The sequence below is a fragment of the Microchirus variegatus genome (assembly GCF_963457635.1).
Source record: "Microchirus variegatus genome assembly, chromosome: 20".
In the NCBI taxonomy this organism is placed as follows: domain Eukaryota; kingdom Metazoa; phylum Chordata; class Actinopteri; order Pleuronectiformes; family Soleidae; genus Microchirus; species Microchirus variegatus.
The window spans coordinates 8,941,638-8,967,140 of record NC_139821.1 but is presented as its reverse complement, the minus strand read 5'-3'; the positions used below and the strand labels follow the sequence as shown (position 1 = coordinate 8,967,140).

Genomic DNA, 25,503 nt, shown 5'->3' with positions numbered 1-25,503 from the left:
AGAATTTTGAGGAAAAATTTCAGATTTCTGAGTTGAAAAAGTAAGAATTCTGTGAAAATGTAGCAATTCTGAGAAACAGTCGGAATTCTGAGGAAAGTCAGAATTCTGTGAAAAAGTAGGAATTCTGAGGAAAAAGTAGGAATTCTAAGGAAAAGTCGGAATACTGAGGAAAAAGTCAGAATTCTGTGTGGAAGTCGGAATTTCGAGGGGGGGGAAGTCAGAATTCTGAGAAAAAGCAGGAATTCTGAGGGAAAAAGTTGGAATTCTGAGGGGGAAAGTCCAAATTCTGGGAAAAAGTCGGAATTCTGAGAAAAAATAGGAATTCTGAGAAGAAGTCGGAATTCCGAGGGGGAAATTCAGAATTCTGAGAAAAAATGATCGGAATTCTGAGGGGGGAAAGTAGGAATTCTGAGAAGTCAGAATTCTAGGGGAAAATATGAATTCCGAGGGGGGAAAAAGATCGGAATTCTGGGGAAATAGATCGGAATTCTGAGAAAAAAGATTGGTATTCTGAGGATAAAAGTAGCAATTCTGAGGCATAAGTCACAGAGAGCCACTTTAATCTCAGAAGTCAGGCTGTTTTCCAATTTTTTTAAAAAAAATTTTTTTTTATACATTTGGCCCTTATCCCCTTCCGTACATGACATGTTATGTATTTCATATGAAATAACATTTAATGCATTTGTCCCTGCTTTATAAGTAAGTCAATAAAAAGACATGAATGACTTTGATGTGTGGTAGAATGTTGTCATACATGTTTCTCACTTACATCACTGAACACAAAGTGTTGCTGTTGATCACACAGAAGCGGATCCGTCCGGTCCGTTAGCGTCTGCCGGTGCAGTGCAGTGCAGCTTTAACGGCTCCATCATGCCTTGCGGTTTGTTCCAGTTCTGTTCAGATGTAATTTACAGCAGCTCTCTCTCTCTCACACACTCACACTCATACACACACACTCACCCTCTCTCTCTCTCTCCATGTCTCTGTGGTGTCTCTCTCTCCCTCGGTGACGCACAGAGCAGGAGCGGATGTCGGATGTCCGACGACTGGACGGACGCATGTTTACATCCACAGAGACGCGCGGATGTGCGCGGCGCAGCAGCGTGAAGTGGCGCGGCTCGTGTCGGGAACAGACCGTGTGGGCCCGCATCATCATCACCGCAACTCCTGCGTTTCATCTCCACTGGGGAACAAAGTGAGTCTGCAGCAGCAGGAGCAGAGACTGTGACATGTTCTGACACACTGTGATCTGCGGACTCAATTACAGGTATGTGTGCGTGTGCGTGTGCGGTAAATGCTTCATTGCGTCACTCCAACACAATCTGTTAAAAAAAAAAAAACTGCTGCTGCGATCAGGCGGAAAGAAATGAGAAATAATGCATGTTTGTATCCAAACGAAGGGAATATATATATATATGCTTTAACACTGTGGAGGCCAGCTGTCCTTTAAGACCACCATTAAGTAATTCACTTAACTTAAATAAAGGGCTTTTAAAGAGACCTTATATCTGCAGAGGACTGAATGTTGCTATAGTTGCATAACTTTTTTATTTTTTGGCATTATTTCCATATTCATCCATTCCACCTCCTTTCTGCTTCAAAACAAACCCGGGAACATGTATAAGTCAACACATTTCACTAGTGTAACTTTTACTTCACTGCATTTCCTCTATGTTTGTTACTCGTTACTACCAAATACAATCAGAAGCAGAAGAGTTGGTATTATGGTCTGTATTTATAAAGATTTACACGCTTAAACATGAGGGGGTTAAGTGTCTTGCTCAAGGACATATATAGACTCGTAGATGGAACCCACAACCTCCCAGTTGAAGGACAACTCACCTTACCACTGACCCACCATGGCTCAATCCTAACATAACTTCTAAAACTTAAGTACATTTTATATCAGAAAATGATTTTTGATACTTAAGTACAGTAAATATCATATACTTTAAGACTTTTTACTTAATAATATTTTTAAAAAGTTAATTTTTTTTCGTAAGATACTTGTACTTTTACTCAAGTATCCCTTTAAGGTACTTTATACAAGACAGCATTTCACACAGATTTTTTGTTTAAAGCCTATAGTGGTTAAATAATAACAAACATTATACAAAATTGCTCAACTTTATTGAACAACACATGTCTACTTTGCCTGCCAAGATGGCGGTTGTTTTGATCTTTGTAGATGATTCATTTCTATTAATTTAGGGTAAACAATGATGACTAATGGATCGATAGTTTCTACTTTTGAGTGAATTTGATCTTCATTAGTGTCAGGAGTGGTAGGAAAGTAATATTTCGTACATTGATAATCAGTAAAAAAGGTTTAACATAATTTATCATGGTTTGAAGTAGGGATGCTGATACCTGATATGACGATATATGTGGATGTAAATTTCTTCATCATTAGTGAGGTAACCGTGGATTCGGTTCTACCTGGGCATCCTAGCTGATATTCGATAACATCGTGCACCCCTAGTTTTAAGAACAACAATGTGTAAAGGTTAAATAAATAAGGACTAATCTTTTACTGTATTTGTGAGGACATTTTGGCTGGTCCTCACATCTTTTAAAGGGCTTTTAGCTGCGATAGGTAAGGTTAGGGTAAGGATCTAGGGAAGACATCGTCTGTAAGGGTCCTCACTATAAATGTGTGTGTGTGTGTGTGTGTGTGTGAGAGATGTGCTGAGCCCTGCAGTGATGAATCTCTTAATAGAGTTTGGCTCTAAACGCTCACTCAGCAGAGGTTTTAATCAGAGATCCTTCAACTGAGTCAGAACAGCGACAGTAGCAGAGGTGGAGGGAAAGAAGAAGTCCTTGAAGCACGTGTGTGTGTGTGTGTGTGTGTGTGTGTGTGTGTGTGTGTGTGTGTGTGATCATGTAAGCAAGGGCAGAATGTGTTTGTTGTCAGAAACATAGACACAACACGGCAAACTGATGAACGTGTGGACAGGATACGAGATTGTGAACAGCAGCTTCTGCCTCTTTTGGTTTGACCCGTGATATCAAACGTCTTTACTCGATCTATGTGATTTGTTTTGACACATGACGTCATCAATGTCACGTCCAAGGTTTGGACTAGATCGATGGATAGGGATGTTATCGTGCCCGTAGAGGGAGATTTCAGTGAGTAAAACTTTTATATTTTTTAGTTGTTTATTTTTTATTTCATCCCACAGAGGTCATCAGTGTTGACATTAAGTTAAGTTTTCTGATTTTTCAGCTTCTTAAATGTGAAGATTTTCTGGTTTCTTTGCTCCAACTGAAACTGAACCATTCTGATTTGTGGATAAAAACACGTTTCGAGGTTTGGGGAAAACGTCTTCTGACCTTTTATGTACTCGATTAACCGAGAATATAATCGTTAGTTGTTTACAGAGAGAAAACCAGTGCGTTGGAAAAATGTCAAAAGAATGAAAAAGTGATGAATTCTCACATTTGAGAAGCTCTTACTGTAAAAGTAGCTTTGATTAAAGGTGCATTATGTAATAAATCTAAAGCAACTGGCCATAAAATCCTCCTAATATGTCACAGAGACTCAGGAATAATGTTCATATAACAAACTGAACTCACCAACAACAGTACAGACAAAATATTTGCATTAAAAAATGTATTTTGCAGACTGCAAATCATGTTTATGTTTTGAAATCATGTTTTTGGCATGTGGCGCCACCTATCGCTGTCTACCAATCATTGCAGTCAGCAGAGTCTCAGCTGCCGAGCAACCACGGGTTGCCAGTTGCGTCAGAAAACGAAACCTAAAAGACCTCGGTATTTTGACTTTGCATGTAGTAACCGTTTTTGGCCACATTCTTCACATCAAAAATAGTTGCTGATTAAGAGTTCTGTCAGATTTAGTCAATGATTAATCTGATTTAAGAACTGGAGCTCTCTCATAAATAGATAAATAACCCAAAATTAAAATAACCCACATGTATATAGTGACCTCTTTAAACATACCGTAAATCTGCCCAAACTGTGAAGATCCAAGTGTTTTTTTTGAAGCTACAGTGTTTTATACCAACTTTTAATGTAAATGAGGGATGGAAGGTTGCCAGTCCCACTGCTCCTGCACCCGGCTAATGTGTGTTTTCATTACTGTTGTGCTAATTAATTAATATTTGTGTTCAGTGGTGAATCCAGTCCAGTTCCCGCTCTTCTTCTCTCCTCCCACCGCCTCGTGGTCGACTAAGCTCGGAGTCTTAAAGGGTTAAAGGCTTATTGTCTCCATAAAGCTGATTAGGTTGAACTTTTGCGACAGCAAGGTGGCACTTTGGTCGCCCAGACTCATTATAGTGGTGAATATAGTCGTAATTTATACACTTTTCCTTGTGTCTGCGGCGATTTAAAACCAACTTATTTCCACGTACGATGAAGGAAAAAGTGGATTAAATAAGTGCCACACGCAGCCTCCTCGCTCTCCACAACCTGACGACGTTGATGCGGAAGTAATCTGTGAAAGGTCGTCTCCATTCAACAGCGCACACATGAATGAGAGCAAACATAAGGACTGCAGTGTGTTAATAACAGTCAACGGGGCAGCGTTTTTCCTCATGAAACTCTGTGTAATGAGGAGGCGCAGGGACACTCCATCAAGAAAAGTGACATCTGGTCTGAGGACGAGAGTCAAATCCTAATTTAATTTGCGTTTTTTTTTTTCTTCTTCATAATGGAGATACCTGCTGACTTTAGCTTTTTTTCCCCCGGTGGCTATTTTTAGCTTCGCTGGCAGCGTGGCTGTAAGAGTGCCAATGTCAGATCTTTTTTGTCTCCCTGAAGCTAAACGGCGCTTATGGATCAAATGTTGCCAACAACGGTGTCCTGTGTGTGGATGTTTGGAGAATTTAATACATCTAGAGAGTGACATTTAAAGGGTTTATTGGCAGAATATAAGTATATTTGTGTATAGTAAGTTTTTGTAGCCTTACAATAAACCTTTAATATGTACTTTAGGCAAAGGCCTTGCTTTACAGATGTTGTGCCTAGCTAGATATGTTTGGCTTTTTGCATTTTAAAGTGTCAAAAGTGTTTTACGGTATTATATAAATGTCTATGTTATTTCTAGTATATCAATACAGTGATTCAAAGAATTTGCACAGTATCACGCTGTGGAATATTGTGATATTAGTTCTCCAATGAGCCTCTATTTTGGATAGCTGACTAGTCATCAAATATACCTTTGTTGCCTTTCAAATGACACCGATTCATCATCTTTTGAACGTGTCTCATAAAGACACCGTTTTAAGAAACTCTTGTTTAACGTTCTTAGCTTCATAAATGCGGAAAAAAGTGGTGCAACTCCTTGGCGATTCTGGTCGTAATCGTCCGATTCCGCAGATGTGTTGTTGTGATGTTCCCGCAGTTCGGCGGTTTATATATCTCTCCGCCATGTACGTATCCGTTGGTAAATTATAACAGAGAAATTGATCGCCACTTTCTTCAGGATCTTTGACGGGTCCGTATTTTCAAGTATCTCTGCTTTTCTGGAGTTCTTCGCGGTTTAATTCCATGTTCTTTAAGTTTCCTCTTCAGCATCACCAAATTGAATTGATCACAACTCTCTATAACAGCTCTATATATTCTTAAAAAACAACAGACTGTTTGAAGTAATTACCCAATTTATCCAGCAGAGGGTGCTGTGAGCAGTAGTCGAAGACGGTGTTGATGTTATTAGTGCTGCAGCTAGCGAATCGATTAATCGAGTAATCGTTTGGTCCATAAAATGTCAGAAAATTTTGAAAATTATTGATCAGTGTTTGTCAAACCTAAATGACGATGTTTTTGAATGTCTTGTTTTGGTCCACAAACGAAAATGATTGAGTTTTAATGATTTCTTTGTTTTATGGAGCAAAGAAACCAGAAAATATTCACATTTAAGAAGCTGAAACAATCAGAAGTCTTGTTTTAATCACGGAAAAAACCCTCTAACCGATTAACCGATTATGAAAATAGTTGACGATTCATTTAGTAATCGACTAATGATCGATTATTTGAGTAATTTTCGACACGAACGTGTGAAACTGTTGTCCTCCTGAGTGAACAATCATGACGCTAAAGCATCTGAAGAGCAGTATTTCAAGATCTGTATCGTAGTTTGTGACTTTCAGCAGAGATGGGTCCAAAACAAGGATGATTTACTCCTTTTAAAAACAAGGTTTTTCAGCTCCTCAGCGTGATATTATTTTCTTGTCACTAATTCTTCCACTCTGGACATTTAAGGGACTTCATCAGCCTTCGCCTGAGTGGCCTCCTCTCAGGGGGCGATTGTCTTGTTGTTGCTACGCCCTTGGTTTCTCCGCTTTGAAAACGCCTCCACCGACTCCTGACATTTAGTGCGGCTATGAATCCTCCTGATTTAACGCTGTTTGTGGACGACGTCTTCGGGGGCCTAGCGCGGCGCCATTTAGCTTCTACGTGAAATATGTTTTATTTAGCCGGAGCTAAGAGAGATTAGTCGCCCTCTCAGGTGCTTTAACCAGAACCACGTGACTCTCTGCTCTCCTGCTGACGCTGATAATCTCTAATCAGTGCTGCACATCAGCCCTTCAGCTTAAATCAGAGTTTCGGGGGGGGGGGGGGACCCCGCTGCTGCAGCACACACACACACACATTCAGAGGGAGACAAAGAGGAAGTGACTGGAAAAGCACGGGTTGTTTCTTAATTGTTTAGTTTACTTTCCCAGACCGAGGCCCCCAATCAATGCGCTCATCTGTGCTAAGCTCGGACAAAGCTGGAGCTGCGTCGCCATGGCGAGGGATTGTTTGCATCCAGCTAGCCATGTGGACACACACACACACACACACACACACACACACACACACACACACATTACAACATGCTCCTTTGTCTGTGCACCCCCTCCTGCTCCCACCGCCTCCTCGTTACTTAAAAAATTGGCCTGTGATTGCATCATCGTCTGTTGCTGTTGTTGTTGTTACTGCTTCTATGTCATCACATTTACCCAAAGTCAAATATCGTGCCTAGAAACTGAAGTTTTTATTGTCTGAATTTACAGGAAACTGTGTTTTTGTCCCGGAAGTAACAAAAGGTCAAGGTTCAAAACCTGATCAGTGAGTCTGTTAAAGTTTAATTTACCAATGAGCTGAAACCACACGACAGGAAATGAACTCATTACGTTCAAATCAAACGTCTTAGACGGTTGTGACTTGCCACACTGGAGTCGCCTCCCAAGGCTCTGCCTTTCTGTGGAATCTTGAGAATGAAACTTTAGCAGCGGCAAGACTGAAGTCACAGCTAAGTTTAGCTCAGCAGTTCACAGCCCAGACGACACGGAGGTGGGGGGTTATTTTCACGTCTCAAAAGTTAAAAGGCTGCGGCGAAAGTTGTGAATTTGCTCTGACAACGTTGACCTTTTCGGTCTCCCCCCCCCATCTGTCAAAATCTAACCTCACAAAAATGTCTTTACACCAGCCTGCAATCACAAAAGTGACGTGGTGACCTTTGTCATTTCCGTTAGTTCACGTTAACAGAGTTGGACGTGTTTAGAAAAACAGAGCAGATAATTATTCTGACGTCTGATGAATCAAAGACGTCTGAGACGAACTCCATTTATCTTCTTAAACAACCGGTAATTTGTTCCAATAACATCCACACATACAGTTTCAGCATTAGTGGTCAAAAACTCTTTCCTTCTGAATGAAACACACGACTAGACGGAGGTTACACACACACAGACAGATGAGGTTTATAAATGACCACTAATTACCCACTCAGACCCAACGACCTCATACATGAAATATTACTATTTTCTGCTCCAACTTTCGACCTAAAAGAAGAGATTTAAGTCCATATCAAGCACATTAGTGTATTAAAATCACATCTTATAATGGACACAATGTCCGGGAGTGAGTTTATAACATATAAACAATGTAAAATCTAAATTCTGCTATTTTCAATCTCCTTTTCCATAGAATGAATTTTAATTTTCAGCTACTGAGAATAGCATGAGGGAAATAATGATAATAAACTTTATTTGTATTGCACCTTTCATGCAAGGATTGCAGCTCAAAGAGCGTCACAATAAAAGGAAAAATGCAACAAGGAAACAACAACACATGGGCTGGAATGAGAAGGAAAACTTTAAAGTCAAAAAGTACAAACAACAAACCTGTTTTAACTTTGAAATAAACCAAAAGATGCGATGAATAAAACAGCAAAACACAACACGGGGTGGAATAACAATGACTGACAAACGCTTGGTCTTAGCACGGAACACAAAGTTTGTCACCGTCTTGCATTATTTTGCAGGGATTTGGTCATAAATCAGAGTTTTTAATGAACATTTTTGACAAAAAGTGAAGTTAATGGATACAAACTCCTTCCCTCTCATCTGTATTTGTTAAAATATCTACTCATAGTGACTTTGTCTCTGCAGTGATGAGGTAGATTTTTGCCTATTTATTAAGCTATGACTCATGGAACAGAAAGTTTGATTGTGCAGTTCACCGTCCGTCATAATTCATAATGTACAGCTCAGTGCTGTATGGTGCTACTAAATATGGATACGTATACATTGAAAGTGAAGCTGAACCAAAAATAGAAACACACATGTTGTGGCAGCAGAATACTGATTTATGTGTGTGTGTGTTTGTTTGTACACACCGTGTATGATTTATTTATCCACTCTGTGGCAGCGCTGGGGCTTGAAAGTAACTCATTTAAATCAATAAACAATCATCTGATGTTTAACCCTGTTTTTTTTTATTTATTTTTTTTATTTTCACCAACTACTGTATATAAACACACCTGAACAAAAAGTACTCAAATTGTTTAAAATCGGATTAAAATTTGTAAAATTTGGGAATACAGTTCAAAGTTCGCTTGGGTAATTTTTATGCTACTTTATATCACGACTAAAAATGCGACATAAAATGAATCATAACTTTGACTCAACGACACGTAAGAAGAAGAAAAAACAATTTTTTAAAGCCTGAATATGTGACCTATAAACACACACGCCCAGGATGTCCATATATGGAGTTGTGTATTATTCCTATGGCAATTCACCAAGGGTTAAACAGGATTACCCCTGCTCTGACGTCACGGCTTCTAAAGGTTGCGACATTTCTATCGAACGCGAGGATGCTGCTCGGTTCCCCCTTAAAAAACGGCCAGAACATCTGCTGCTCCTCTGCTCCTGTAACGCTGAGCTGTGTACGCTCTCCCTCTGATACAACCAAACATCTCCAAGCATATGTTCTTTTATTCACGCCAAGGTGCTGCTGGGAGCGAGTGAGTCATGGAATTAAAAAGAAGAGTTGTTATATATACGTTAGTGGTCAGTCTTGACCTATAATGTCGTCAGTTTTCGTGTATTTTCCACGTGTGGGAACGAAGAGAGTCTTAAATTATCTATTTAATTCAATATAAAGTGGAGCACATTAACATGTGTGTGTAAGAATCTCCTCAGCAAGTGAAATCATTTAATTGGACAATGATAATTTGTATCATAGACAAGTGAATGACTGAGGTGTAAATTCTTCACATAGAAGTACAGTGTGTGTGTGTGTGTGTGTGTGCTGGAGAAATCTCAGGTTGACAAGCCCGTGTCACCTGACCGCAGAGCCTCAGCGTGATCTGGATATCGCCCGTCACTGAATAAACATCGCATTACAACATTTGGACCGCAGCTGTGAAAATCTGTTACTAAACCGTGTCACTCACTGACCTTCTGTGAACAAAAAACACAATTTTGTGTTTTTGTGTCTTTGTGAACAGAAACGTTCACAGAAAAGGTGTCAGACCTGACTGAGGGAGCATTTCTGTGTATACAGCAGCAGCGGCAGCACGTGCAGGGTCGAGCATGACTGCTGAATATTCTATTTTTTTTGAGCAGTAGAATTCACGTGTTTGTGTATTTCTTCATACTCTGCAGCTTTGTCTCCCTTTACTCGAACAATCATGCTCTGTCAACTTCCTGCACTGACCGTAGTAAAATTACCGTAATAACTACAGTGCATGAAGTGCAACTTCTTAGCCTTCAGAAACTGTTGGGATTTATTCTAATAGCACAAACCGCTGCGTAATTACGGTAACGTAAAGAGCGCTGGCCCAAACGTGTCGTCGGCGTTAAATGGTTAAACCAGGCATGTCCAATCACACGTTTCCATGACGACTGACCAGACAAAAGACGCACGTGATGTCATGTTTACGTGACTCCCGATTCTTAAAATGAAACGCTGGTCAGCCTACTTGTAGAGCTGCTATTTTCGTCCAGTTCGACTGTAGGCGTGCTAACGGCGCTAAAGGCGCTAACGCAGCTAACGGAGCTAGCTGGTAAACGGTGCCTGGACTCCGCGGCACGACGTAAACCTGACGTCACGTGTGTCTTTTTCCGGTCAGTCGTCGTAGCAACGTGTCGTGCGTGTTATGTGCGTTAACGCTGTGTTAGCTCGTGTTTTGTGGATATGAGTTTGTGCCGCTATAACGTTTTCCTGTTCATTCCAGTAGCATCTGCACTCCGTCTTCGGGGCAACCACAATCTCCCACTCCTCTGTCCTTTCACCTTGATTTGTTTACCCATTTTCCTCCCCCCCCCCTACTGTTCTGCGTCACGCCGAGCTGCATTCAACGGCAATACTTTCATTTACTGTGCTGTAAACAGGTGTCTGCAGAATCTGCCCACAGTTACAAATCATCCTGCTCTGCACCAAGCGCGGCCGGCTTTGCCCCTCGATAGACGCCGCCGCGATGCATACAGGAGCGTGCAATCGAGGAAGGGGCCTTCGGTGGGGGAAAGTGGTGGTTAAACAGCAGGAGAGATGGGAGTCCCATCCCAGCTGTGATGAAGATGAGAGGCGACTAAATTGTAATAAGGGAGACCTCAAGTGAAATGAAAGTCAAGGATCAGAGCGGAGCTGATGGCCTTGTCAGGGAAAAAACGAGGTCCCGATGCCCTGTAGGATTGCACGAGTGTGAGCATTAGGCACCTGCTCCTTCACTGCTCTGCTGCTCCGGCTCACTGTCGTTGGCCTTGCCAGGTCTGTAATGACTGCCTCGCTGCTGACGTGCTTGTGTCAGCAGTTTGAAAATGGCTCCCCTCTCCTTCGGCACGCTTTGAAACTGCTGTAAGCTTCTTTTCCTTTTTTTCTTTTTTTCTTTTTTTCTCTGCACAGACACCAGCAAATGAAAAAAATATATTGAACGTGGCCCTGTTACACAGATACTGCACCACACACACGAGTGTGTTGCAGTCATTTATTATTAGCAGTGCAACAGGAAAAGTGTGACAATGAAACAAGTGTTGCGTGTTGTTGAGCTGTTGGTCTTTCACAGAGGTGGTGGTGTGTGTGTGTGTGTGTGTGTGTGTGTGTGTGTGTGTGTGTTATCTAATATTTGCTCTCTAAATAAATGTAAGGCGTTGGTCCCTATCCTATACTGTGTTTTGACAATTGTTGAACTGCCATTGTCAAAATTGGGGATTCAGACCAGAGATGGAAAGAGTCCTGAAATATTCTCAAGTAAAAGTACTGGTCTAAATAGTTCTCATAGTTCACCTGTCCTCATTCACCAGTCCTCATCATTCATTCAACTGTCCTCATCTATCCTCATTGTCATTCACCTGTCATCGTCATTCACCTGTCCTCTTCATTCATTCACCAGTCCTCCTCATTCCCGTCCTCATAATTCATTCACCTGTCCTCCTCATTCACCTGTCCCCATTATTCATTCACCTGTCCTCATCATTCACCTGTCCTCCTCATTCACCAGTCCTCATTCACCCATCCTCATCGTTCACCTGTCCTCCTCATTCACATGTCCATATTATTCATTCACCTGTCCGCATCGTTCACCTGTCCTCATTGTTCACGTCCTCATCATTCATTCACCTGTCCTCATTATTCACTCACCTGTCCTCCTCATTCACCTGTCCTCATTCACCTGTTTTTACCCAGTAACGGATGTGATTTAAAATGTAAAATGACTCTTAAAAAGTACAAGTACACAAAATCTACTAGATTACAGTAAAAATCCCATCAGATAGAATTATAACATGTGCATTAATTTTTTTTTTGTTGTTTGTTGACAAATGAACAAACCACAACAATAAAATGAAAGATGCCGCTATAATATATTATATTATGTAAAGTGATTTGATCAATTCTCTGTGTAAAGCTTTAAATGTTTTTGTTTTACCACCATTAAACTGTATGTGTGTGTGTTTTGTCCTTTTTTAGGATGAACATTAAATCACCACTAGCTCCCCCTTGTGGTACGGAGGAATGAGGGCCTTTGGATGAAGGCCATGGAGCTGAAAGTGTGGGTGGACGGTGTGCAGCGCATCGTGTGCGGGGTCACGGAGTTCACCACATGTCAGGAAGTGGTCATTGCTTTGGCACAGGCTATTGGTGAGTTCGGAACTTATAGGAATTATATAAATATATGATAAAATGTGTAGAGAAACGCACAGTTTCCCATTAGCTTGACCACCACAGAGGAGTGGATTTGAGACAAAGTCCTCCAGACGACTTTCATGCTGGAAAAACGGCGTAAATGCTATCTTGTCCTACACACAAATCCCTATGGTGACACACTTGTGACGTGGACTGTGTCCAATATTGGCTTGGCAGCTTGTCAGACAACACTGCACATGATAAATTGCATGAAAATGAAAAGCGACTCGAGGACACGGCGAGAGAGATGTGGCATAAATGGGGCTGCACAGAATGAAATGAGCCGTGCTTACACACTTAACTTCATTGACACGTTGTGGTTTCGGATGCAGAGAAATAAGTCGACGTGCCGCTTCTGTTTGTCATCACCTGCGAATTCAAACCCACCCCCCCCCCCTGCTCCCACCGGCGGTAGATTTCTCTCCGAGCTACAAAGTGCAGCAGCGTCTTTCACAGTGACAGTGTTTCATGAGTTATGGCATTCACTGTCCCTTTGTGTGTCCCCTTTGCTCTTTGTCCCGGGCCGGGACATTTTGATGTGAATGGCTGTAGTGATGAATGTGCCTCTTTTTTTTTTTACAAGGACCCTCGCTGTGCAAGACGAGGGTGAGGGTGTTCAGCTCTTATCTACATGTGAACACTACAGACAAGAATGCACACACACACAATAACACACACGGGGCCGTGAACCATTGAACCCCGCCCTTTTTTCCCAGTGCAGTCACTGTTTGAGTTCCCACTGTAAAGTTCTTTCACTAAACACTGGTAAACAAGCGCGGGAGAGACCATTTTATGTCTTGTAACCGTGATTCAAAACAGTCTTTTTTTTATTTTTGTGGAAAATATACTATGGATATATTTTATACTACTAGTTTGACAACTGTTTTTTTGTGAAAGCTGTCCATGGTGACAAAACATGACTGTGTCTATTGTATGTTTATATGTATATATATGTTTGTGTATATATGTGTGTGTGTGTATATATATATATATGTGTATGTATGTTTATATGTATATATATGTTTGTGTATATATGTGTGTGTGTGTGTTTGTATATATATATATATATGTGTATGTATGTTTATATGTATATATATGTTTGTGTATATATGTGTGTGTGTGTATATATATATATATGTGTATGTATTTATATGTATACAAATGTATATGTGTGTATATATATATATATATGTATATGTACATATACATATATATATATATATATATATATATATATATATATATATATATATATATATATATATATATATATATATATATATATAACTATAACTAAATAAGTGTTTTATTGGACACACATGAGCTGAGTCAGTCAAAAGCATCATCTCTGCTAAAACCCATCACACAGAGTGGATCTGCTGTGTCCACTTCATTAGATTAGTGTGTGGTTGTTAGGGTCAGTGGAGAGTGCTCTCTCTTCTGTTCGTCTCAGTAAAAATTAAATATTCAGCTTTGTTTATTTATTTATTTTTCTCCACCCCCCGCCCTAGGACGCACCGGCAGATACACGTTGATCGAGAAATGGCGGGATACCGAACGCCACCTGGCTCCAAACGAAAACCCCGTGGTGTCCCTGAACAAGTGGGGTCAGTACGCCAGCGACGTGCAGCTCATTCTCCAAAGAACCGGCCCGTCCATCAGCGAGCGGCCCACCTCTGACAGGCAGCCTCGCGTCCCCGAGCGAGGCTTCTACCGCCAGAGCCTCCCGCCTCTGGCCAAGTTCCGCACGTCGGGGACAGACCACTCGCTAAAGCGAAGGGAACCCAAACGCAAGTCACTGACCTTCACTGGAGGGGCCAAAGGTCTGCGGGAGATCTTTGGGAGGAGCAGAGACGCTGCAGGTAGATTGCGTGTGTTTGGAATTGAAGTTTCTTTTTTTTTATCGTCCCCAAACTTTTCACGTCCCACTCATTTCATCCGTTCCCTTCCAGCCAAACAGGCCCAGCAGCGCAGTGTGAGCTTGAACCTGAGCAGAGTTGGAGGCGGCGGTGTAGCATCTGTGCCTGGGAGTCCGGCCAGAGATTTGAGCCGGCTGGTGCAGCTGCAGAGAGACAAACTCCAGGCCCTGGAGAGCCGTCTGCTGGGCTGTGAGGCCGAGCTGGGAGAGTGGGAGGAGGCCGCCAGTGAAGCCATTGAAGTGAGGAAAAAAAACCACAGCTGCCAGTCCTGTTACTTACAGAAGACTGTAGACTCAATCTACTCGGGTTTTAATCTCCTAAATTGTATTATATTACTTGTGTTCACATTGTTGCGTCTGTCCACAGAGAGAAAATCTGGAGGTAGAGCTCCTGCTGTTGGAGCAGCAGGTGCGGAGGAACGATGCCGAGATCGAGGAGGACGAGTTCTGGCAGAACGAGCTTCAGATCGAGCAGGAGAGCGAGCGGCAGCTCAGGCAGCAGTTAGGCGAGCTGCAGGGCCGTGTGCGCGAGTGCGAGGCCAAGCTCTCGGAGTATCTCACGCGCGTACAGGTGAGTTTAGCCTGTCATAATTATTTTATAAAAACAAGCAGCAGCAATTTCTGTTGTAATGTAGTAGTACAAATACTTACTTACTCTACTTAAGTACAAAATGCACCGTACTTTACTTCATTTGTATTTCTAGCAACTTTTACTCCACTACATTTCCTCCAACTATCTTTGTTACTATAAGAAGAGTTGGTAATGGTCTGTGTTTATAATATAGCTTTACTAGTTTTTTACAGTTTTGTCTTTCACACGCTTCAAAATGGGGCTAAGTGTCTTGCTCAAGGACATAGGAATTGAGCCCACAACCTTCCACTTGAAAGACAACTCACCCTACCGCTGAGCCACCATGGCTCAACCCTAACTCCTCACTTTTTTAATACTATTATGTTTAAATCTTTAAGTACATTTTATATCTGATAATTACTTTTAATACTCAAGTACAGTAAATGTCATATACTTTAAGACTTTTACTTTAGTAATATTGTAAAAAAAACTCAAACTTATACCAATTATTGAGCAGCAAAATGTGAAATTGACACAGATTTGCTTTAAATCTGGTGATTTTTGTTGAACAGAACTGATGTAGCGTCATTTGTGTCCTGCATCGTCATCTTGAAAATGGGCTCTGTCAAGCAAAACTATCAGACCTGACGGCGACAAACTGCTGAACTAACTCTTTGAACAGTAGAATCCCCTTTAACTTTTCACAGGCACTTCTTTTACATTTTCAGTCATAGTCCAGCCTGTTTGCTGCCGTTCCCAACTTTACTAGAGCTATGTTTCTGTTGCCTCCATCTCCATCCATACACTGACAGAGTTGCGTGGAGCCGAGTGGTTCATTTGCATTTGACAATGTTTGAATATCGCTGACTAAAGTCATGCATTATATTTTTTATGTTCTTTTCGACACGGTGTATAGAGCATGGAAACCGGCGTGGAGCAGGAGCGTCTGCAGCAGGAGGCCGAGCTCAACCAGAGGGTCAATGACGAGGAGGTAGAGAGAGAAAACTGCAGAGATCTCACTCAATGAGTGTGTTTACATGCACACTAAAAAACTGATTATTATCAGGTTTTTATAGTTATCTGGTTAATCAAGTGCTCATGTAAATGCCATTATTTTTGAAAAACCTAGGTTTCTGTCAGTAATCTGATTTCTTAGAGACATGTATACACCTTAAACGGTTTACTCCAGTTACCCTATTATTGCCAGTAATCAGTTTTTTAGTGTGCATGTAAACGCACTCAGTGTCTGACAAACAAAGTTACTGCTGATTGTGTGTAAAAAAAAAAAGAAAAAAAGAAGGATTCTGGGAAGTAAAATTGCTCTTTTAAAAGTGTAAAAAGGGATCTAGAACTGATCCTTGCGGAACACCATAAGAGAAGGCCAACTATAACATTGAATATGTACAGTCTTGTACAATCAAATGGACTCAAAATGTGATAATAAACAAAATAACTGTCTGGAACAGTTATTTTTTTTAGATGTTTCTTCACCTTTAAAATACAATTTGTAACACTGCATTATTCCACATGGGTCGTGGGAGTTAACTTCAAAAGAAGCTTCAAAGCAAATTTAAGCACACGATTCCTCCTACGTGTTTTAACAATGCAAAGGATTAGTTACTTTCTCCTCTGTAAAGTCCTGGCTTCACCTCTCCTCCTCCCCTCCCCTCCCCTCCCCTTCCTTCGACTCTGTATTTCAGGTGCAGTCCCAGGTGGAGACAGTGAGGGCAGAGCTGGAGACGCAGAGCCAACAAACGGCGCGGCTGGAGAGCAGCTGCAGGGCGTTGGAACGCTCGCTCAGCCAGTCAGGCAAGAGATTACAGGTCAGCTCCGATTCTCCTGCTCACTATTTTATTCATTTTTTATTTTCTATCTTACACAACATCACGTTCACATTGCCAGGAATTTGAAGAAATCGTTTTACTGTGTGTGTGTGTTTTTTTTTTGCTCAAAAGCGGCTGCTCCTAATATTAGTGTGGTGCTGAGAGAAGATTGATTTCAGAAAAGTGCTAATTAAAAAGTTGCTGCTGCTGCTGTGTGTGTGCGTGTGTGTGTGTGTGTGTGTGTGTGTGTGTGTGTGTGTGTGTGTGTGTGTGTGTGTGTGTGTGTGTGTGTGTAAAAATTGAACCCCGGTAAACCAGGTGGAACCATAGAAATCTAAGCTCATTAAATTGTGGGCAGCGGAGCGAGGTTTAATCTCCGGCTTGCAGGGATGTGCAGTGGATCCTTGGCTATGAGTTGAAGGGGTTCTATATACAGGCGAGGGCCAGCAGGGTGTGGGAAGCGTGAGGTAATGAGAAGGGGGGGAAAAGGAAAAGGAGGGTATTACAGCATTCTTTGCCTGATTAGAGAGAGGCCTGAGTCAGTACGCAATGTCCCTCGGCTGCAGTTGCATAACTAACTGAGAGTTAAGTCTTCTTCCTTAGCTGTCGACGCTGGGATGTGACACGCGGACGGATCCTGAGCAGAGCATGATACTCTGTATATTCGCCAACTGAAGGCACTTTCATTTTCGAGAGCACTTTTCAAACACAAAGGTGGACTGAATAAGCATTTAAGACGTCAACAAGAGCTATAAGAACTCACTAAAGGAAGTACATGTAGGGTTTAAGGCGTTGTAAAGTGTTTAAAGAGGTTAAAAGGAAATAAAAAACACACAAAAACAGGATTTGGTTTCCTCTTGGGTTAACCCTTGGTTTTACTCTTATTATTACCATTATTATTATATATTTAATATATAATAATAATGGTAAGAGTAATTTAATAGAATATATATACAAAAGAATAATAACACCTATTTAAAGTGTACTTTTCAAGCACAAAGGACGACACAAAGTCAAAAAGGTCTATAACAAACCATTAAAAAAGATGCTAATAATAAGAGTAATGTTATATATATGTAAATATATGTATATATGTATATTCGTAAATGTATGTATACATATGTGTGTGTATGTGGATGCAGACCCTATGATTGCAAACATTCTTGTGAAACAGGCAAAAAAGAAAGTGAAACATTTCAGTGTGATTTATTTTATTTTATTTTATTTTATTAATTTTTTATCTTACAGGAAAAAGAGCAGGAGCTGGAGCAGCTGACGAAAGAGCTTCGACAGGTCAACCTGCAGCAGTTCATTCAGCAAACGGGAACCAAGGTCACCGTGCTGCCTGCTCAGCCCACTGCAGAGGACAATGGCACGTACACACACACACACACACACACACACACACACACACACACACACACACACACACACACACACACACACACACTCACACACACATACTGTACATCAATATCTATATAGATATATAAACTTCCACATGTAACATCACATGGTTAAAAGGCTCAGTTTTAGGCCCTGTATGTATGGACACAGTGCCACTCTGTGGTCATCCTCATGAATTGCAGGCAACACTGTAAATATACAGTCTAACTGGTAAAAGTGACACCATTTTTTGCCACAGCAGCTTAAGTCTGTAAACCTCTTACTTCACATGTGTCAAACTCGAGGCCCGGGGTCCAGATGTGGCCTGCGAGGGATTAATTGGTCTTAAAAATCTGTGTTAAAATAGGTCTATGCTGATTTAAGGCGTGCGTTGACCATAAACTACATTTCCCACAATGCATGGCGATTGTGTTACCCGTAAAGTGACGGCACCGCCACTAGATCACAGTGTATTATGGTATATGCGCATCATGCGACGAGTGAAATTGAGTCAGTAATAAATACAGAGTTATTTATCAAGTTGTTACCTTTATTTTACACTATATTTGGTTACATTTAGTTACATTTATTCTGTATGGATAATGAATTTTTGTGTGTCCAGAAGCGGAGCGCGACTCCCTGAAAAGACGAGGCTCGTCGCGCCTCTTGCCCAGCGACCTCCGAACTCTTCAGAGCGCCGTCTCCTCCAGCCTCAACCCAGAAGGGATCTATGTGTGACCCCCTCCGCCCCCCAGGAGACGTGACATTATTTTTTGGCGCAGTGACGCAGCCAGATGTCACAATGGACTGTTTTCTATTACAGAGAAGGTCAAAACTAACACAAAACAACAAAAAAGTGACCTCCAGGAAAAACATCCTTAACCTAAAAGAGAAAAAAAAAAACATGTTCTGGAGGATAAGCGTGGGTCCTCCTCCTCCTCTACCTTCCATGCCATAACTGACACTCAAAGTGATGTCAACATCCATTTTCATTGCCTGGATTCTTAATGAATGGGTGAAGATTCGTCTTGAAAAATCAAGCCAGCAGACATTTTTTTCTCATCAGAAAATAAGAAGGTTTGTGGATGATTTTTTTTTGGACACATATGCATAAAAAAAAAAAAAACAGTCGTGCATGAGCATGCACAAACAGTGACGTCACACCTACTGCAGCCATATCTGATTGCCTTACTCTGGTGTTGTTGTTGTTTTATTAAACCAGACTTCAATAGGTGTAAAAGAAACTCAAGGTAGCTACTAAAACACAACCATCTATTATTCAGTATTAGCGCCGGTTCAGGTGATCCCTTGTCGTTGCGACCGATGTCAGTAGATACAATGGTTCTGACGTGAAATTTTTTTTTGTATTGGATTTGAACAGAAAATCTGCCTGATTATTTCCCTGTCGATCATATATAATACTTTATATTAAAGAGATAGAGGTTTGGTAACATGAAATATTGCCTGGAAAAGAATGTGCCACCAATGGCCTGTTACTCAGTTTAACCACTGGGTGGTGGTAAAACATACATGATTTAACCGGCTGAAAAGTTAACTGTGGATAAGTTTAAGTCCTGCTCCTGTTGACGTTGCCATCCATGCTGAGGGTCAGAGGTCACCGCAGCCTAACCCCACACAGGTCGTTGGTTAGTCGATATTTCTGTGTGTCTTTATTTTCATATTGTTTTTGTTACGACGCCTCAGCACTTTAACTGTCAGTGTTTTTTTTTACCTGAGGTGCCACAGCAGACACACACACACACACACACACACACACACACTCATTTGATTAAAAAGAAAGATGTCTCATATGAACCAAAGGTAGTGTGGAAAAAAATAAACCATTACTTAGATGAATGTACTTTTTTAAAATACAGCGTTTATGCAGCTTATCTCGATGAACTGGTGAATAAGAAAAAAGAGGCTGTAATTGTGTACAAAATATCCTAAAGGCGTGTGGATGCATGATTTACTCCTTTTTCTCCGTTTGCATCATCACTGTTAAAGGTGCCATATGTAAGAATGTGGCCAAAAACGGTTACTACATTCAAATTTTAAAATACAGAGGTCTTTTAGGTTTCGTTTTCTGACGTAACTGACAACCCGTGGTTGCTCGGCAGCTGAGACTCTACTGACTGCAATGATTGGTAGACTGCGGTAGGTGGCGCCACATGCCAAAACATGATTTCAAAACATAAAACATGATTTGCAGTCTGCAAAATATATTTTTGGATGCAAATATTTTGTCTGCACTGTTGTTGTTGGTGAGTTCAGTTTGTTATATGAACTTTATTCCTGAGTCTCTGTGACATATTAGGAGGATTTTATGGCCAGTTGCTTTAGATTTATTACAAAATGCACCTTTAATAATAATTTGTGCACAAGTACACTCTTTTTTCGTTTCGTTTGAAAGCATCTATACAAGCATATAAACCAGCCCTGACTTTGTTAATAAGAGTGAATTCCTCTTTCCGGCGTATGTGTGGAGCATCTCGCTTTGTTGTTTTGCCGCGCTAATGTACCCGGAGGAATTCACATCACAACTCGGCAAGCTCCCTCACACCTAACAAGCATGCCTTATAGGAAAGAAGTCCTGTATATAATGTCAACATATCACATCAGTGTGTGTTTGTGGATTATTTTTCAAGATAAAGAGTGTGAGAGAGGTTAGATTTTAACGTGTGATTGGTTCGTCCGGACTCCTAATTACCACGTATGTCATTTTTTGCCTTGGACGTCAGAAAATGGCCAAACCTTTTCACTGTTTCTTTAAAAAAAACCAAAAAAAAAACCATTTACGAATGTAAAATACGTCCGCTTTGACACTAGTTTACCAACGTTTATCCTCCGTCAAAGCGCCGACACTTTGTCGTCGGTGCCGCGCCGTCAGTGCTCGATAATTGACGGTGCGTATACAAGACGAGATGATGGAGCCATTATGGAAACGGCCTTCGAGTGGTTTTGAAAGCTTCTATGGAAACGCCACGGCTCAGGGAAATTTCAAGACGCAGAATTACCCCCACACACACACACACACACGCACACACGCACAAGATTGGACAGAAAGTAATTAAGGATAAAAGCTATTTAGCTCTTGTATAGACACAGGACAACAAGCGTAACCAAGGCAATGATTCGCCACTGGATGAGATATATAGCTTTATTTTGAAAAAGTAAGAGTGTCTGCTGGCTCGTGATTAACGTTATAGCTGTAGTCTCGGCTTGTAATGCATGCGTTTGACGCGGGAGAGACGCACGAGTAAACAAACCGGGGACACGTTCAAGTCTTTGAGCTCGTAGTGCCGTTCGACTGAGACGCGGCCTCATCACTAACTCGCATTAACACAACATTTAGAACATTTAAAAAACGTTCTTATTTTGTATCGTTAACTTCATCCACTGTTTTATTTTGAATTTTTTTCCCCCGCATTTGTTTTGGGTTACAATTCAGCCACTAAGTATGACAGACATGATAATAGATTCAAGAATAATGTAAAAGAAACAACCAAACAATAAATGAATATAAATTATATATATATATAAAATGCAGAAATGATAAATTAATAAACTGCTCTAAAGTGTTAAAATACTGTGTGGTCTGTTTTTTATTGTTATTTATGATTAGTTATTTTTATTTTAAAGAGAAATTAGCTTAATGACTTTACTTTTTTAAAGTTTCATCGCTATTTTAATACTCTTCAAAATAATGTAAACAGTGCTAGCATTGCTCGAGGCAGGTGGCAGTAAGTTAGCTGCATATGCTAACGCGACAGCTTTACGTACAGCTAGCATTGCTTGAGGCAGGCTGCTGCATATGCTAACACGACAGCTTTATATACAGCTAGCATTGCTCGAGGCAGGTAGCAGTAAGTTAGCTGCATATGCTAACACGACAGCTTTACCTACAGCTAGCATTGCTCGAGGCAGGTAGCAGTAAGTTAGCTGCATATGCTAACTCGACAGCTTTACGTACAGCTAGCATTGCTTTAGGCAGGTAGCAGTAAGTTAGCTGCATATGCTAACTCCACAGCTTTACATACAGCTAGCATTGCTTGAGTCAGGTAGCAGTAAGTTAGCTGCATATGCTAACTGGACAGCTTTACATACAGCTAGCATTGCTTGAGGCAGGTTGCTGCATATGCTAACTCGACAGCTTTACATACCGCTAGCATTGCTCGAGGCAGGTAGCAGTAAGTTAGCTGCATATGCTAACTCAACAGCTTTTCACACAGAATGTTGCTTCACACATTTGTTTCAGAGAGTGAAAATACCTGACTTTCACTCCACATGTTCAAGGAAATAATTATTCACATATGCTCAACAAATCTAGTTTATGCTAGTTAGCCCAATCACTCTCTCCCCATAGAGCTCTGGTAGCTGATATCATGCAATCCCATCATGCAACAGTTGCAATCAAAAGCCTTGTTTGGACTGCAGCCCAAAATCGGATTTGAAAACATATCTCGTCAAGAATCTGATCTTCTTGACCAGCTGTTCACTTTATATATTGCATGTGATCCGATCTGCGTGTGTCTGTTGACGTTATCTAGTCTTCCTCATGGATTTCTATATTGGAAAATGATATATTGTAAACAAAATGGAAGACAGAAATCTGTGCCTATTTCTGTCATAAACTTTCTCTAGGTACAACGATGGAACTGGTATGTCAGAGTTTCTCACTCCTGGTCCAGTGGAGTCACTGTCCTGCATGTTTTAGGTGTTTTTCCCTGCTCAAACACACCTGATCCAAATGGTCAGCTCGTCAGTGAGCTCTGCTGAAGCCTGAGAATGACCCATTTATTTGAATCAGGTGTGTTGGAGCAGAGAAAAAACACCTAAAACATGCAGGACAGTGACTCCCCAGGACCTGAAGTGAGAAACCCTGCGGTACGTGATGTAAACAGAGTCAGTAGAAGCTGATACACTGACTAAAGTGGATGTTTATCACCTCTGATGATGCCGAGACATAAACGCTATGCTAACAGGATATGAATGCAGTGGAATCCCGGGGGGGAAGACACAACAGATTGAAACGTATCTGTAAGTATCCGATCAGAATCGCATTCGAAACCAGCTTTGGAAAAGTCAGATCTCATGTGTTTTTTTTTAGCTGTCCAGACTGCCCAACAAAATCAAATTAGATACAATCTGGATATGCTAAAAAAAAAAAAAATCCAATTTGGGCTTCAGTCAAAACCAGGCCAACGCTGAGCCATATTGGCAGGCAGCTGCTCTGTTAAAATCCATAATAAATACCAAGCAATGTCAGGCAACTCACCTCTTTGCAGACTATATTCATAAAAAGTGAAGATGGTGGATATAGTTGTTGTTCCAAAAGTGTTCTTCTACAAGGTGTGAAGGTTCGACCTGGAACCATTTGTTTTTCAAGGGTTCTTGGTAACACTCATGGTTCCAGTAAGAACTATTTTGATCCAGAGAACCCTTTAAAACCTCTTTCCTGAATAAAGGGTTTTAAAAGGGTTCTTGGTAACACTAAGGGTTCCTTTATAAAAAGTTCTCCCTGAAACCAAAAAGGGGTTCCCCTATGAGGACAAGCCGAAGAACCCGCAAAAGTTCCCACTCTTTTCAATGCTGTGAAACTGTTACAGGGATAAGACGTTCTCTACTGTGGTCGCGAACACTATCAAGACCTTTTCATTTGCTCTTGGTGGACGAGGTGTGAATGCACCTGCACTCTTAGAAATAAGGGTTCCAAAAGGGTCCTTCTGCAAGGGCTGAGGTTCTACCTGGAACCATTTGCTTCAGAAAAACCCTTTCCCAAAGAAAGGGTTTTTCAAGGGTTTTTGGAAACACTAATGGTTCCATTTTGATCCAGAGAATCCTTTAAAACCCCTTTCCTGAATAAAGGGTTTTTAAAAAGGTTCTTGGTGGAACCCTCCCCTCCCCTAACCCTAGCCAAAAAGGGGTTCTCCTATGAGGACAAGCCAAAAGAACCTTATATGGTTCTACTCAGCAACTTTTATTTCTAAGAAAGTAGCAGAAGAGGGAACGTCAGAAAGTTGTAGATGTAGGTCTGGAATAATATCCTCTCCGGCTGTTTCCATATTCGTGAAAAGGTCATTTTAGGGGTCAGTTATATTTAGTCTGTCAAGTTGTGCGACTTAATGCTCGATCTCCATGGCTTTAAAGTGTGCAGTGACCTCTAACAGCCTGGAACCAGGGGTTTTTTTTTGTTTTTTTTTTTAGTCGGACAAAGTGCACCCAAGAATCGTGGACTCGTAACTTGGAAATCATATCATACCCTTCACTATGTAGACACTAGACTCTCTGCTCTGCTCTGCTCACCTCCAGTTTCTACCAGGCATGAAGCCTGCCCACCTCTGTGCATTAATGTGAGTTAGTCGTTATATAGTCGGATGACGCCAGGGTGACATTTAGCGCTCGTCTAAACCTAGAAGAGATAAAAGCTCGGACGACCTTCTCACCATCTAGGAAGGATGAAAACAACTTAATTTTTAATATGTATCTGAAATGGCAGGAAAAGCCTGCGACGGGAGAAGCGTCTTCTTTACCTGTAACTGTCAGAATCACTCGCACATCCTGCGCCTGTTCTCCCCTTTTGTGTTGGCAGACACATTTTTTCCCTGCCGAGACTGAGAGGAATAAAAGTTTCTCCGGATAAAACCCAATTTTGGATTTATTTTCAAAGTTTTTGGAGAGAGAGAGAGAGAGAGAGAGAGACACGTTGGGGTGCTTTACAGGAGTTGGAGAACTTTGGTTATCACACGTTTTGTTATTTGTCCTCGGTGTCTTCCCCCGGTTGTGTTCCAGCTTTAATACTTTAAATGGAGCTCAACAGCTGGGTCAGAGCAGCTCTGATTACATCTGTGACCCTCTCACACCCGCGGTCTCCACTTGAAGGTTTCCACACAAACCATCTCTTTTTTTTTTTTTTGACATTTCTCGATGTTTACACGGTGCCATCATTAGATTTAATAGCCTGAGTGCGTTTAAAGCAGGCATCACTTTGGCTCATCTTTTTTTGTACAGTAGAGCTCATTAGAGAATAAAACTCCTAAGTAAGTGACAGCAGCTCTCAGCATGCAGGCACCAACCAAAGCCTGCAGCCATGAAAACACTGCAGTATTTTTTTTAACTAGTGCACTATTTTCTGTTTGTTTGCGTTGAGATGGAAGCTTTGAGGGCTGGAAAAACGGGATATTAATGCTTCATATTGTGTCAAAAAATACACGGCACGCCACTCAGGAGGAGTGAGATTGAGCTTTTTTTTTTTATTATTGGCTGCTGAAACGTTTGTTAGGTAAGATTATCCCTGATTCATACAGCAAATCAACTTCCCTCTAAGCTTTATCGGCTTCTTCCCCCCCCCCCCCCTTCCTATCGTGAGCTGTGCTGATTTAATCAGC

The 25,503-nt window shown here is 41.1% G+C and overlaps 1 protein-coding gene across 2 annotated transcripts; it reads left to right on the top strand.

The window, feature by feature from the left end:
* Window positions 1-947: 947 nt before the first annotated feature.
* Window positions 948-21,659, top strand: rassf8b (Ras association domain family member 8b). Of its 2 annotated transcripts, none has more exons than XM_083906829.1 (9): window positions 948-1,195; window positions 12,202-12,372; window positions 13,929-14,279; window positions 14,370-14,575; window positions 14,703-14,906; window positions 15,823-15,897; window positions 16,607-16,729; window positions 17,978-18,101; window positions 18,738-21,659. In XM_083906829.1, the coding sequence occupies exons 2-9, from the start codon at window positions 12,261-12,263 to the stop codon at window positions 18,851-18,853; spliced, it is 1,311 nt and encodes a 436-aa protein (XP_083762955.1). In that variant the 5' UTR covers window positions 948-1,195; window positions 12,202-12,260; the 3' UTR covers window positions 18,854-21,659. The 2 variants fall into 2 exon arrangements, with proteins under 2 accessions (XP_083762955.1, XP_083762954.1); XM_083906828.1 differs by having other exon boundaries at window positions 948-1,267.
* Window positions 21,660-25,503: the final 3,844 nt, after the last annotated feature.

Coding starts and splice junctions, on each gene's coding strand:
- rassf8b (XM_083906829.1), top strand. CDS start 12,261: ATGAAGGCCATGGAGCTGAAAGTGTGGGTGGACGGTGTGCAGCGCATC. Junction 12,373..13,928: donor TGCTTTGGCACAGGCTATTG/GTGAGTTCGGAA, acceptor CCCCCGCCCTAG/GACGCACCGGCAGATACACG. Junction 15,898..16,606: donor AGAGGGTCAATGACGAGGAG/GTAGAGAGAGAA, acceptor TCTGTATTTCAG/GTGCAGTCCCAGGTGGAGAC.